This window comes from Pongo abelii, chromosome 2, assembly GCF_028885655.2.
Source record: "Pongo abelii isolate AG06213 chromosome 2, NHGRI_mPonAbe1-v2.0_pri, whole genome shotgun sequence".
NCBI lineage: Eukaryota > Metazoa > Chordata > Mammalia > Primates > Hominidae > Pongo > Pongo abelii.
Window position 1 is genome coordinate 97,528,376 of NC_085928.1, and position 15,417 is coordinate 97,543,792.

General features: G+C 44.0%; 1 protein-coding gene across 13 annotated transcripts in view; it reads left to right on the forward strand.

Annotated features, from left to right (window-relative positions):
- ARHGEF3 (Rho guanine nucleotide exchange factor 3) overlaps nt 1-15,417 on the forward strand; it is a 349,785-nt gene that overhangs the window by 263,471 nt on the left and 70,897 nt on the right. Inside the window, exon 1 of one of the 13 annotated variants that reach the window (XM_003776218.5) lies at nt 10,227-10,484. The exons of 10 other annotated variants lie outside the window; for them this stretch is intronic. In XM_003776218.5, the coding sequence (XP_003776266.1) occupies nt 10,389-10,484 (96 nt within the window). In that variant the 5' untranslated portion in view covers nt 10,227-10,388. Of the gene's footprint in view, nt 1-10,226; nt 10,485-15,417 lie in introns of those variants that run through there. 2 more of the 13 variants (XM_063722063.1, XM_054552024.2) reach the window with 2 other exon arrangements.

A 15,417-nucleotide genomic window follows, 5' to 3' on the forward strand; every position in this document is an offset into this window, starting at 1 on the left:
CAGAAGTTTTAAATATGGTGTATTCCTCCTTGCAAAAATCTTCTCTGGATTTGCTTCCTCCGTGACGTGTTCTTTGATTAGCCCCATTTCAATTTAATTTTCATTTCAACAAATATGAGCTGAGAGTCTGCTATGTGCCAGCATAATAGGAGGAGCTGGGGCTACTGTGATGAGCAAGATAGATATGGTCCCTGTCCCCTTGTAGCTTGCAGCCGGGCAGTGGAGACAGACATAAAATCAGTCAATATGAGCAGGCTGACTACTGGGGAAGAAGAGGTACTTAGCACCTTGAGGGCACAAAGCAAGGATTACCCTTGCCTGGGGGTCACAGACAACCTTGAATAAGAGGAATTAGCTAGGCACAGCTATCAGTTGGTTGTACTTATTAATGCTAGAGTTGAAGAACCAAATGATAGTGCAATGATAAAATCTGGGGAACTAGTGACTAAGTGCTTCTGTTCAGTCCTCTATTGCCAAGGCTTTCGGTTTAATCAGAATTGTGGGCACATGCGAACTATGTTTGCTGAGCTTGGTTTTGGCTGTGAGATGGAAAAAAATTCAAGTAAAGCAGAAACTGTCTTAATTCAGCTCCCACTTAACCAAAGCATTCAGTTAACCCACACCAACTAGCCCCTCTGTGAAGCGTGTCTGATACCCACAGCACACAGAACACTTTCAGCTAATATGATGCTTCTAGCATACGCCAGCCAGTTTCCACTCCCACCAGATGAGACACATATTTTCCAGGAGTCCCCGAACCTGTTTCTACTAGTTGAACTTGTTCTGTAATTAAAGTCTTCTGCCCACGCCCCCACCCCCACCATCTGCCCCAGCCCCAGCCCTAGGTCTTTTCTCAAATAAACATCTCAAGCCAAGTGCCCTCCTCCCATTCTCTGCTCTACAGCTAATTTTTTAAAAAACGTAAATGCTGTCATGCCCTCTGGCTATGAAGATAAGCATGTTTTAAATTGGAACCTTGGATACCAGATTGTAAATCAAGTCCCAAGAGCCAGAACACATCTCCTAGTGGGTGGCTTACTTGGTAGTTTACTCGGAGTATAGATTTGTCAATTTTTCATCGTATCCTTGAGGCACCCATCTGTATATAGCATGGTGTGGCACACAATAGTTCCTCAGTGCACGTTTGTTTGGATGAACAAATTAAGAGGCTCCTTATGCCCATTCTGGGTTTTGATGCTACAGCCATTGGGCTAATTACCCTCTGTGCACCTCAGGACTGAAGATTTGTGGTCAGGGCATTTCTAGCCTGTGGCTGGGGGACCATTATTGGGCTTGCTGATCATTCTGATTCATAACACTATGTATGTTACTCAAACAGTACTTTTTGAGGGTGTTTTACAGATTTCTGGGTCTGCTGCCAAAGATTCCAATTCATTGGACCCAAAGTGGGCCTTAGGGATATATATGGATTTGATAAGCTTCTTAGTCAATTTCACAGCAGGTGGTCTCTGGGAGTGTCCCTGACTCCTCAGAAGTCATTTTTCTATAAATGTATGGGTTTTCAAATTCAGGCCAGATGATATGAATACTGCCATATTTTGCTATTTTACACATTTTCCTCCACATGTTAACTTCTCTGGAATTGCCAAGGGTCTTACAATTGATCACATAATTTAATTGACAATATTTTTCTTTTCTTTTCTTTTTTTTTGTTTTGAGACTGAGTCTCTCTCTGTCACCCAGGCCGGAGTGCAGTGGTACAGTCTCAAGCTCACTGCAACCTCTGCTTCCTGGGTTCAAGCCTCCCGAGTAGCTGGGACTACAGATGTGTGCCACCATGCCAGCTACTTTGTCTATTTTTTGTAGCGACAGGGTTTCAGCATGTTGCCCAGGCTGGTCTCCAACTCCTGGGCTCAACTGATCTGCCCGCCTCAGCTTCCCAAAGTGCTGAGATTACAGGGGTAAGCCACCACACCCAGCCTATTTTAGAGAGTACATAAAATAATAGCACATATTACAGTCTTAGATTCGACAAAATAGGGTACTTTGATTACTGAGTTTGTAGTTGATGGAGGAGAAAACACCTCTAATATCCAAAGCTGGAATTTATACATTTTAGGTTCTAATTTCTCTGAATAATGGTTACTATATGAAACCCACATAAAGAAATACCTTAGTTGTAGTCTGAGGGGAATAAATAACTAAATAAATATATGGCCAGGCACGGTGGCTGATGTCTGTAATCCCTTTGGGAGGTCGAGGCAGGTGGATGACATGAGGCCAGGAGTTTGAGACCAGCCTGACCCACATGGTGAAACCCAGTCTTTCCTAAAAATACAAAAATTAGCCAGGCATGGTGCACATCTGTAATCCCAGCTACTCAGGAGTCTGAGGCAGGAGAATCGCTTGAACCTGGGAGGTGGAGGTTGCGTTGAACTGAGATTGCACAACTGCACTCCAGCCTGGGTGACAGAGTGAGACTCTGTCACAAAGGAAAAAAAAAAAGTAAAGTAAAAAATATTTTAAAAATTAAATATAACATATTTATTGAATCCTTAACCCCCAAATATGAAATACTCTCAAACAAAGGCAGACTCTCCATAAAGTTCAAAAACACTCTAGTAGTACACAGAAAATGTTTTATTACTTCTGTGGGCAGAACAAGCCTGCTGATAGTTATAAGTTCAAATTGGAGAAGGTCAGGTTTCTTACTGCAAAATCTTGAGTGAGACAGGTTTTTGTTTATACAAACCGTGCATCCAGAAACACCATATAACCAGAAAATAGTAAATTAATCCCCTTAGGGTTTTCATTTAATCACTGAGTTTGCATTTCTGCCCCCCAAAACAAATATAGTGGCAAAGTTTGTCCCAGGGAAGAATAAGACTTGAAAAAAATTCCCTCTTCCCTGGTTTCTTCTTTATTATATTTCATTGAAATTTTAATTTTCACTGGTGTTTTAAAGTATATTTGTGTACCTGAAGCAGTTTAAGACAGTTTTCTGTCCCCTCACTCCGTTACTCCTATGTTCCTCTTTATTCTTTTGTCTGTCTTGTGTTTTATGGAATTTGTTATTCAGCCAACGGTCAGGTTTGGGCATCACCCCAGGTTGGGGCAAACGGTCAGGTGTGACCCACCAAGCCTAAGCTGATATTTGATACTAATCAGTGATCAAAGTCTGAAGTGAAAATACCTTGAGGTCAATACCCACGGATTCCCTTGGCTCCAATGCCATACTTCAGTACCACTCTCTCTTTACCACAGCGTTTCTCAATAGTGGCACTATTGGCATTTTGGACCTGCTAATTCTTTGTTATGGGAAGCTGTTCTGTGTATCATAAGTGTTAACAGCATCCCTGGCCTTTACCTATTAGATGCCAATGGCACCCTGGCCTTGTCCACTGACAATCAATCAAAAATACATCCAGCCAGTGCCAAATATCTGCTGGGAGGTAAAATCACCATTGGTTGAGAAGCATTGCTCTTATGAACCAGAGGCTAGCAAATGTTTATGATGTTTCAGGGCAAAACACTTCAATATTATTATTTTTTTGAAAAAACAAAAAATTTTGCTAATTTCATAGCTAATTTTTTATTTTTATTTTAATTAATTAATTATTTTGAGACAGGTTCTCACTCTGTTGCCTAGGCTGGAGTGCACTGGCATGATTATGGCTCACTGCACCCTCGACCTCCTGAGCTCAAGGGCTCCTCCCACCGCAGCCTCCTAAGTAGCTGGGACCATAGGCACATGCTAGTACGCCCAGCTACTTTTTGGATATTTCTTTTTTTGTAGAGATGGGGATCTCATTATGTTGTTCAGGCTGGTCTCGAACTCCTGCGCTCAGGCAATCCTCCTGCCTCAGCATCCCAAAGTGCTGGGATTACAGGCGTGAGCCACTGTGACTGGCTAGTTTATTATTACTATTTTTTTGCTTTATAGCTGATAATCCACAGGATTAGCTCAGTTGGGAGAAAGAGAGAGATTCTCTCCTTTAACCAGTTTTTCAGAAAATGAGACCTTAAAGAAAATGCAAGAATTAAGCGTTCCAGCTTTAGAATATCCAAGGATACTTTTTTTTTTTTTTTTTTTTTTTTTGAGACAGAGTCTAACTTTGTCACCCAGGCTAGAGTGCAGTGGCATGATCTCGGCTCACTGCAACCTCTGCCTCCCAGGTTCAAGTGATTCTCCTGCCTCAGCCTCCCAAGTATCTAGGACTACAGGCACCCGCCACCATGCCTGGCTAATTGTCATATTTTTAGTAGAGATGGGGTTTCACCATGTTGGTCAGGCTGGTCTTGAACTCCTGACCTCAGGTGATCCGCCCGCCTTGGCCTCCCAAAGTGCTGGGATTACAGGCATGAGCCACTGTGCCCCGCCCAGAGATACATTTTTGTAAATCTAGACTGGAGTCAGCGGACAGCTCCTCAGGCAAAGGGAGAATAGTAATACTGGTATGAGTTTAGAGATAATCATTGCTTCATTTGTGCCATTTTTACCTGTCTAGCAGTAAATCACAGTCCTGATCTGTCAGAATTCACTGCCAGAACTTCTTTAGGTTCCCTCCCCATCAAAACTGAAATTAGAGAGAGGAGAGCAGGGCTTGGTCATTAACTGGAAATGTCACCCAAATGGAAGGGGAGGGGAAAGGTGTTGCAACACTCATGTGCCCAACATATACCTACACATCCATGCCACTTTAGCAGGTAGAAGAGATGACTTCAGATACCAGGGAAAGCAAATAGAGGTACACATATTGGAGGCCCAGGCTTTGGGGGATCAGCTACTGTTCCTTGAGCTCCTTATTCAAATGTAAACACATAGGTTACAATTGAAAGGCCACATTTTAAAATTGGCCTTATTCTTTGAGCAAGTATGTATTAAACATCTGCCTGGCATAGAAGTTCAGAAATGGGTGGAGAAGAGGAGGGGAGAAATGTATCTAATTGAACATCTGACTGTAATAAGCATTCATTAATTATTTAATAAATGAATGAACGGATGGATGAACAAGCCTTTAAAGAAAAAGGAACTCAGGCCTGGCGCGGTGGCTCACACCTGTAATCCCAGCACTTTGGGAGGCCAAGGCGGGCAGATCACTTGAGGTCAGGAGTTCAAGACCAGCCTGGCCATCATGGTGAAACCCCGTCTCTACTAAAAATACAAAAAATTAGCCGGGCGTGGTGGTGTGTACCTGTAATCCCAGCTACTCAGGAGGCTGAGGCGGGAGAATTGCTTGAGCCCAGGAGGTGGAGGTTGCAGTGAGCAAGATCACACCACGGTACTCCATCCTAGGCAACAGAGCAAGATTGTGTCTCAAAAAAAAAAAAAAGGAACTCGCTATTCCTCATGTTAAAATATAACACTAATAGGACAAAGCATTGTCCTGTTGGCTGAGAAGGTTGTCACAGCCCACGTTAGCTTCTGGTTTTATCCTCCAGCTAGGCCTGCTCTGCTCCCAATCATGGGACTGGGATTTAAGGAGTTGACAGATGGTCTCCAAGCCATGCCTGGTTGTCTGCAAGTCTAAAAGGAGCTAATAACCAGTGGTGGGCTTCTGTATTCAGGCCTACCATTCCACCAGCAGCCCAAATGACCCCCACTCAACACAGGCAAGACCACAGGCCCTGTGCTTGGCACAGTTCCTGCAAATGCAGAACAGCCCTCTTTATTTCAGTCTCCAGGCTTCTGGCTGGCAAGGAACACTGCCCGGCTGTGAAGCATTTTATAGGATTATAATGGGCTGTGCCGAAGGCAAGTTCTGAAAGACACTTTGTGCCGTTTCTTTGAGTGAAGCTGCCTGTTAGAGCAGTGTTGTTCCTAAGCCCATAAACACACACACAGGCAGAATGGGGAGCTCCGGGCTCCTGGGGCCACTTAGCTTGGCGGCATTGCAGGGCTGGACCAGCTTCCTTCAACTGTGACACTAACCTTAGGGATATGCTTGGAAGCCCTCCTGCAGGGCTGCCTGTTTTCTGACAGTCTTTGATCACGGACACCCCCAGATAGAGTCTCAGGCAGATTGCCTAAAACCCAAATCTGTCAATGGTGGAGCAGTGCATTACATATGGGGAAGGTGCTGAAGTCAGGGACCAAGGTGGAAATTGCATGAGGTCAAAAATACTCCTGAAATAGCTAATCCTGACCTTAACCTATATACTGATGGAAGTTAAAAAAAAATACTCCTGAAAATTCGTTAAATGCCTCAAGGACCATATACATGGCTTGTATGCACCCCAAATTGCTGGCTTGAGTTTATAGGCTTTGTTGTACCAAAAATATATGTATTTAAACACCAGAATCCTATTCTGGATGGTGAGACATTCATGCTGTAAGAAGCTTGGAAGAATCAGACCACCCAAGGGAATTCCAGATTCCCATCTTTCCTTTTGTAGCTTATGCATTTTTACAGCACTATTTAAATTGTTACAGACCATTAGCAATCTCTCTGCCTCTGTCTGTCTCTCTTTGCCTAGCATGTACAGTGGAAAAGAGGTATGTTTGCCATATATATGTTGTGTAGCCCTGTGTATTTATTGATTTTTATGGCTCCAGTATCTTTTAAGGAAAGGAAAGAAATGTTTTAAGAGAAGATGGATACGGCAGCCTTCTCATCACTCAATATGACTGTTGATTGCTCTGCAATAGTTGTGCTTCAACCTAAGTTGCACTTTAACATTTCTTCAGAGGCCAGGCACAGTGGCTTATGCCTGTAATCCTAGCGCTTTGGGAGGCCGAGGTGGGCGGATCACTTGAGCTCAGGAATTCAAGACCAGCCTGAGCAACATGGTGAAACCCCATCTCTACAAAAAATATAAAAATTAGCTGGGCGTGGTGGCATGTGCCTGTAGTCCCAGCTACTTGAGGGGCTGAGGTGGGAGGATTGCTTGAGACCAGGAGGTTGAGGCTGCAGTGAGCCAAGATTGTGCCACTGCACTCTAGCCTGGGCAACAAAGTGAGACCCTGTCTCAAAAAAATAAAATAAAATAAACATATTTCTTAGGGTTTGCTTACTGTTACACTGGACTTATGGTATGTCAGACTCCCTGCTCTGCCCTAAGGATACTGCAATGAGCAACCCAGTCCCAGGGCTATCAGACTTCGCCAGAATGACTATTTTCTTCACCAAGTGCTATAAGTACATTTTCCAACTTGAGAACAAGGCCCAGCAAGCTCTTCTGGGAGTCAAAGCCAGTGGCTTTGATGGCCAGTGTCTTCTAGTTGAGATAGTGGACTGTGAGGGCCAGAAGAGCAGGCAGAGAAAGAGGAATAAGAAGTGGCTCCGGTACTTGGGCACAGGTTCTTGGTGGCCAGACAAGCCCTGAGTGAGGCATGTCACTGCCTCTGGCCCTGCCTTTGGCTGCATAGTTAATCAGGGGCTACTTGGAGATGAGGTTACTCTCACACCCCCACCAAGCTTGGCTAAGCTTTTGGAGCACTTGTGTGAGCTCCCCATCAGCACAGCTCAGGCTAAAAGGATAAAGTTGTGTTCAGGAATACAAATAGGAAAAATCAGTGGTTCTGAGGTGCTCTTTCCCACCCCATACCTCTTCTGAGACAGATTTCTTCCCATTGCTTCAGGTTGTCTATCGAGGGAAAAAAAACTCAGGTGCTCTCTTCAATTTCAGTTGGAACCTCCACCCATTCAGGAGCTTCATTTACATGTGTGGTAATAACAGGCTGGTTACACAGGGCCCAATTCTTTCTGCCTCCAAAAGCAGTTTCTCTGCACTAGCTGGGTAGGAAAGTAAGCGGATTTAGTGCGAGGGTGTGGATTTGATACCTGGGATGAAGAGCTATGTATTATGAGTTGTCCTGCCTGAGAAGTAGGAACTGCTGGGTTCTGACCTCAGCTAGAAGCAAAGAGCACACAAACAGGGACTGGATATCACCATTCCCACTACCCGCTGCATCCCCAAGAAGTAAAAGCAAAAGACAGTGTCTCCGTAGATCACCACCTGATGTAGTCATGACTTTCCACATGAGGAGGAAAAAGATTCAACAGTACAGTCTACAAAATAACTTCTGAGAGATGATCATTTTAGGGCTGGGCATGGTGGCTCACACCTGTAATCCCAGCACTTTGGGTGGTTGAGACAGGTGGATTGCTTGAGCTCAGGGGTTGGAGACCAGCCTGGGCAACATGGCAAAACCCTGTCTCTACAAAAATACAAAAATTAGCCAGGCACACTGGTCCTGGCCTGTAGTCCCAGCTACTTGGGAGGCTGAGGTGGAAAGATCACTTGAGCCCAGGAGGAGGAGGTTGCAGTGAGCCAAGATCATGCCACTACACTCCAGCCTGGGTGACAAAGCAAGACCCTATCTCAAAAAAAAAAAAAAAAAAAAGAGAAAATATGATAATTATAATATTTTTAAAAACTATAATTTCCCAAGTAGTGCCATGAATGAAGGTATTTTTCTTTTTTTCTCTTGAGACAGGGTCTCACCCTGTCACCAGGCTAGAGTGCAGTGGTGCAATCATAGCTCACTGCAGCCTTGAACTCTTGGGCTCAGGAATCCTCCCACCTCAACCTCGGGATTAGCTGAGACTACAGGCATGCGCTACCATACCTGGCTAATTTTTAAATTTTTTGTAGAGGCAGGGTCTTGCTATGTTGCCTAGGCTGGTCTTGAACTGTTGGCCTCAAGCCACACTGCTGCCTTGGCCTTCCAAAGTGTTGGGATTACAGGTGTGAGCCACTCTACCTAGCCATCTTTTCTTTTTTCTTTTCTTTTCTTTCTCCTTCCTTCCTTTCTTCCTTCCTCTTTCTTTTTTTCTTTTCTTTTTTATTTTTTTTCAGGGTCTCTGTCACCCAGGCTGGAGTGCAGTGGCATGATCTTGGCTCACTGCAACTTCTGCCTCCCGGGCTCAAGTGATCCTCCCACCTCAGCCTCTGGAGTAGTTGGGATTACAGGTGTGCACTGCCATCCCTGGCTAATTTTTTGTATTTTTTTGTAGACACAGGGTTTCACTGCTGCCCAGGCTGTGAATTAAAGACATTTAAAATTTTCTTATAAAAAATTTTAAAACATGAGCTATAAGCTTAAGTCCCTTTTGTTCACTATCTTTAATTCTTTAAACCCAGGTGCCTCCCTTCAGCCACAGGGGAACTGGTAAAAGCTTGCTGTGGATTCTTCTAGACAGTGTTCAATGCTATTTACCCACAAATATGTCTCTATAGAAAATATATGATATTCTTTGGTAAACTTGTATTTTTTTTTTAACACAAATGGTATTGTATTATGCTTAGTCTGTTATTTTTAAACTGAGTCTAATACATTGAAGATCTTTCCATGCCACACCCATAGACCCATCTCCTTTTTCACTGCTGCTAAGTGGTATTACACAGTGAGGAAAGTTTATTTAAGCATTCCCTATTGATGGATATATTACCATTGTTTCCAGTTATTTTTTATTTTTTACTGCCCCAGACAGGGCTGCTGCAAACAACCTTATGATCAATCGCCTTCTTGGGCATTTACAATGTCATTGTTTCTCCAAAAAGGATCCAGAAAGGTGTGGTAGTGCCGGGTCATCCATGCACAGCTTTATACTTGAAGGACACCCTGTCAGATTGCCCTCGAGTGTCAGGCAGCCTCTGAATATGCTAGTCAAATTTAAAAGTGAGTGCAAAGGGAAAGGTCTCGAGGGAACTTTCCGGGGGTGGTGGAAATGTTTTGTATACCGACTGTGGAGGTGGTTATACGGGTGTTTACATTTGTCAGAACTCAACAAACGGTACTCTTAAAATGGGTGCATTTTGCCATTTGTAGATTACACTCCAGTGACATTCATTTAAAAAAAAAAAAAAAAAGCGTGCAGTGGCCTGGGAAGAGGGCAAGAGAGAACACCACCCCTTTCTAATGTGGGCTTTTAAAACGCTCGCTTTTCCCCCCAGGCTCCTTCCTGCCTCCAGGTGGCCCTACAGCCTCCTTTCTCCCCGTCGCCCGGTTTCGCCCCAGCTTCCTTTCTACCAGCAGCCTCTTTCACCCGGAGAGTGCCAAAGAGCCCGAAAGGAGCTATCACGGGGTCTGCCTGCCCCTCAATCGCGGCCCACGCTCCGCGGGGACGCCCGGAGTCGAATGCCAGCGGGGAGAGAGAGGTCCCTCTCCACCCGCGGGACTGCCCCATGCCCCTCGCAGCCCCAAGAGGTGTCCGCGCGGCGGCACGTGGGCCCTCCCGGCAGCGTGGGGCGGTGCCGAGCCGGCGGCCCGCCCCCTCCCCACCCATCAAGGCGTGGCTGGCACGGTCCCGCCCACTCGGCTCCGGAGCCCAGTCGAGTCCCGCCCGGCTAGAAGCCGGCTGTCGGTCTCCGTGTCGCCGCCGCCGCCCGGCATCGTGGAGCTGGGGCCCCCTTTTGCCTGGGAGTTTTGTAGTCGCCTAGGGTCAGCGGTGACATCCCAAAGGGCAGGCCCGGCAGCCGCCATGGTGGCCAAGGATTACCCCTTCTACCTCACGGTCAAGAGGGCGAACTGCAGCCTGGAGCTACCCCCGGCCAGCGGTCCGGCCAAGGACGCTGAGGTAGGGCCGCGCCCTGCACCTGGACCTCTAGGGGGTCATCTGCCTGTCTCGTCTCCCTCCATCTCCCACTCTCGGCGCCCGTCCGCTGTCACTGTCTCTGTTTCCATCTCTCACTCACCGTGGGTGCCACTTTCTCTCCCTACATCTCTCACACAGTCTTCTTTGTGTCTTCCCGTCGCCATCTCTCACCCTGTCTCCTTTTCTCTCGCTCTTTCTCTGTGGACCAAGCACTAGCTGCCTCCTCTCTCCCTGTCCCTCTACCTGCTGGTCTGGGAGCAGCCGCCTCCTTGCCTTTGCAGGGCTCTCAGACTGTCCATCTTCTGTCTGGACCCTCAGAGGGACTTTCTCCTACTGTCAGCAAGCCCCAGTGTCAGGGAAGAGCTACCCTTTAAACGAGCTTTTTTTGCCTGGGTTGTGAGAGCAGAGGGAAGTTCCAGCCCTCTCACCTGTCAGACTTGGCCTTGCAGCCTTTTGGCAGCAAAGACAGGACACAGCACCTCTGCCTATCACCTGTGGCCAGTGAGGGTCATTCAGCCAGGGGGCTGGGGCTAAATGAGTAAATTGGAGTGTCTCCCACATGGATCTTGAAAATGAATTAAAGTCCTTAGGACAATGGAAAGCTGCCTTGGAACATTGGAAACATTTCTCTTTCTGGGAACTTTCCTGTGCCTTGCGGGCGATGTGAAGGAGTGCTCCCAGGTTATGTTTAGTCTGCCTTTTCCTCTTGCGTGTTATTTCTCTGGCACATAGCTCACTGGCCTTAAAGGTTGGGTTCAGCTGGAGGAGAAAGCGTCCCTCTCTTTGAGGGTCTTAGGGAATACAGTCGCTTTCGCTAGATTACAGCTTTGCTGTGGTCAAGCTGCGGTGGAACCCACAGGACCCAGCTAGTCATTGCCGCCCATGCGTGTATCTGGGAGCTTTCCACTCTCCCACACCTCACTCTGCGAACATCAAACATCACCACCACCACTGGGGAAAGGCTGAAGGCAGGTGTGCATCCGGCCTTGTCACAGCATTGTTGAGGTTCCACCCACTTGCCGTCCTTGGGTCTGCTCAGCTGTATGCACTTGGCTCACTGAATCATGTATATTTGGGAGCACACCATCAAAGATTCATTTCCTCTAGCAAGAGCTGCTCCAAGCTGACAGGACTTCAAGCAGTCTCTGGTTGTATTCAGCTTTCTGTACGCTGAGCACAAACTAACTTCTTCTCCCTCACTCAAACCCAACCCTACACTCCAGCTCAGTCGAATATTATCACAAAGAGTTTTTGTTGCCAGCAGCTGTGAAAGTGTGATGGCCCTAGTGGCATTTGGAGTCTTACTTAAGGTTTGATAGGGCAGCATCTGCATAGAATTCAGGTTGGTCACGCCTGGAATGGATATAATATTTTTTCAGTGGGAACTTCCTAATTTAATCAACATAGGAGCAGCGCATTTGGTGCCCACTCAAATTCCTTTTGTAAGGAAGAAAGGCATAACCAATAAATTAATAAATTGAAGTGGGCCAAAGAAAAGAATAGTGAGGATAGCTGAGGACTCTAACCAATCCCTTCCTACTATCACTTAGTCCTGTGTTTTTGAGTAGTTTAGCTAAAGGCTTAGGTAAAACTTGCCTGCTTAATTTCATTTTATTCTTATACATAGAATATAGATGTGTCTATATATCACAAATATGAAACTTATCACATGTCAAATATTAATTTTCTTCATTGGTAGCTGGATCTAGACTATAAAATATGACTTATTTTCCTTGTATGTGGATATCCTGGTGTGAGAAATAAGGAAGGGGTTGGAATAGTTTTGGAAATAGTTGGTAAATATTTTTCAGATATCACTATTGGGGTTTTTGTTTGTTTTTTAGTGTTTGATTTAAACACTAAATCAAGTATGCTTTATACACTTTGAGGCAGAGATATCTTTTAGCTTCATTGATGAGCATATCACTTCCTGATAATGGAAATTGGCAAAATTGGAAAAAGAAACCTAAGTGAGTTTAGTGGGTAGTTTTCTGGTTTCGTTATCAGCGCAAAAGGCAGCCAACCCTTGTAGGCCTAGCTTCTCCATAAGCAGTTAACTAAAATATATTTTCCACCAGTAGGTGTCGTCAGTATTCGTAAATTAAAAAATAGCATTCACTTGTCAGCCTTTTGAAAAACATGATTATGTAATTGTTTATAAACTAGGCATTGACTGTTAATTCCTCTGAAAGTATTTTTTTTAAGAGTGATTGTTTTCTTTGTAGAAAGAATGTGGTTATAATAAAAAGAAAAATGGATCTATCCAGAGGCCTTTCTAGGAAAACAGGACTTGTTGACCTTCAAAGGCCGTTGCAACAGAGCACCTGTGCCCTTTAAACATTTAATGGCCGTGTGTAATGGCTGTCCTTCCGAATTTGCCATGGGTAGGACAGTGCACACAGCATGGCACTGGGAAGTGCCTTCTAGCATTCACTCCTATCCTTGCAGCAAGTGTACTGGGGAAAATCACTTAGGAAGAGGCTCCTGGGGAACAGGCAAGTGGCGTTGATGTGCATTTGATACCGTACACTGAGTAAAAAAAATTTAAAAATAAGCATTCTCTTAAAAGCAAATAAAATTTCTACTCAAGATTTAAGTGATTTGTAATTTTTTATTTGTGGTAGTTTCCAGTGAAAGCAAAAAATGATATTTTAAAAATGTATTTTTATTTTCTTTAAATGATCTATTTTAAGCTTTTGAAAATATTCTACAGGGATTATAATATTGCATGTCTGTTAGTATTATACTGCCTCTTAATCTGCTATTTCTTATGACTTGGGGGTTTGAGTTGGGTGGCAAATGTTTAATTTTAATATCCATAATCAGTGAGATTCCTGCTGGTTGTAATCATTAATTGTGAAATCTAAGGAGCTTAGTTCATGGCTCTAGACTTTCACAGAAAAATGTGATATGATATGAGCATTCAGTTTATTTCTTCTGATCTTTGATGCAGCTTTGTTCAGTTTATCTGTTTTTGTATTTATTGGTCATCTACTTCCCATGCCAGGAGGGGACTGGTCTACATAGCTGCCCTAAACACCTGATCAAATCACTAAAAGAAAATGTGTTACCTCTAATGAATTATCCTGATTGTAAGTTAAAAATCAATATTTCCCCATAGTGAGGTTTGCTTTTTAAAAAGAAGCCTTAAAAAAAAAAGAACAAAGTAAAGGAAGCAAGCTCAGGTAAGGTGGACACATTGGCTAAGGAAGCTAGAGCCTTGTGAGAAGCTTTTAAGAGTTTTAGGTCCAGTTCATTTTTAATCAAAATACAAAGAGGTGTTTCTGTTATTTTTATAAGACTATATCTGACAACTTGGTGGACAACTTACTTTCGGTTTTAAAATTTACCATCTTAGATATTGGTCAGATTAGGCCTGATTTAGTTAATGGTATTTGTAGCCATTGCTTTTGACTCTCAGCAGTTTTAAACATTTGTAGTGCCATAGACCATAGGCTATCTCATGAATAGCTGAATACTGCCCTGGGTCTCCAAAGTATAGGTTCTGATTTTGACTTGACCAGTAGCCTTGCATCACCCTGAGAATAATGACATGCACCTAGAAATGACAGAGCTCTACTCCTACCATGTCTAGTGTCTCACTTGAGATTCCAAATGTGTTGTAAGGTTAACATAAAGCTTGTACCGTTCTCTCCACTTTATGAATAAGGACACTGAGGGGAAGTGATTTGCAGAAAGCTGCAAAGAAAATCAGCAGCTAAGCCAAGATCCAATGCTAAATTTCCTGATGGATTCCATCCAGCATTTAATATCAGCGTCCCTTGTAGCACCTAAGGGTGTTTACCTCTGTGGGATAAAAGGTGGGGTGGTAATACAAAACTTAACGGACATGCAAAATACTTTAAAATATTATCTTTTAAGTATAACCTTGAGCACCTTACATAACTGAGAAGGTATCCTTTAAGGCTCACTTCTAAAGGGCAAGGTGAACCCTATGCTCCTGCCACGATTTATGCCTCTATCAGTCAACATGTGCATTGTAAAATTGTATGCACCTTGGGCCGTACTTCTTGAATGCCAGCTGAAAAGCTAAAGGGTTACTGGTTTCTAGTAATCTATACATTCTTGGAATCTGTATCATATTGTATTGAACTGATAGTATACCTGAACACACATGAAACTAGTCATAAGGAGTTATTGCAGTTAGAATCCTGTAATTTCTTCAGATGATTAAATAGACTCCAGGAATCATATGACCTCAGAGATCTTGCTGGGTGGGAAGCCACATGGAGCTACCCAGAAAAAGGCCATCACTTGCTATAGGATCTGGTTGTGGTCATTGAGCCATCATTCCGAGGCTGTTCAGTTGGAAAATTATTTTGGGAATCTTGGTCCTTAAGAATGCACATGAACTAGCAACAGAAGAGGAAAATATGTTGACTTTACATGTGTACATTTAATGCTGTTCAAGGGCATTGACTAGAATAAGACTGCCTGAATCTCAATGCTGTCTCCACCACCTGCTAGTTGATGTGACCTTGGACAAGCTACCGTGCCTCTTCAAACCTGTTTCCTCAAGGTAAAATGGAGATGATGAGAGCTCTAACTCCTAGGACCATAGTGAGGGTCAAATGAGATGTTTCATATACAGCGCTAACCATAGTGCCTAGCTTGTAGTAAGTGCTCAAAAAATGTCATTATTATTAAGACCTTTACATCTCAAAAAAAGATTCTTAAAATGGTTTTAAGAAACATGATGATCACCAGCCTAATTTCCTGAATGTTGTTTTACACACAGCAGTGCATAGCAGTGCATTAGGGGCTTTACCGTAAGTCCTTTAATCATCACAGTAATCCTATGAGGTTGGTATTAATGCCCTCTTTTGTAGAAGAAGAAACAGGCTCAGAACAGGGTAGTGGCTTTCCCAGGATGGCTTTAATGCTGGGTCAAGGA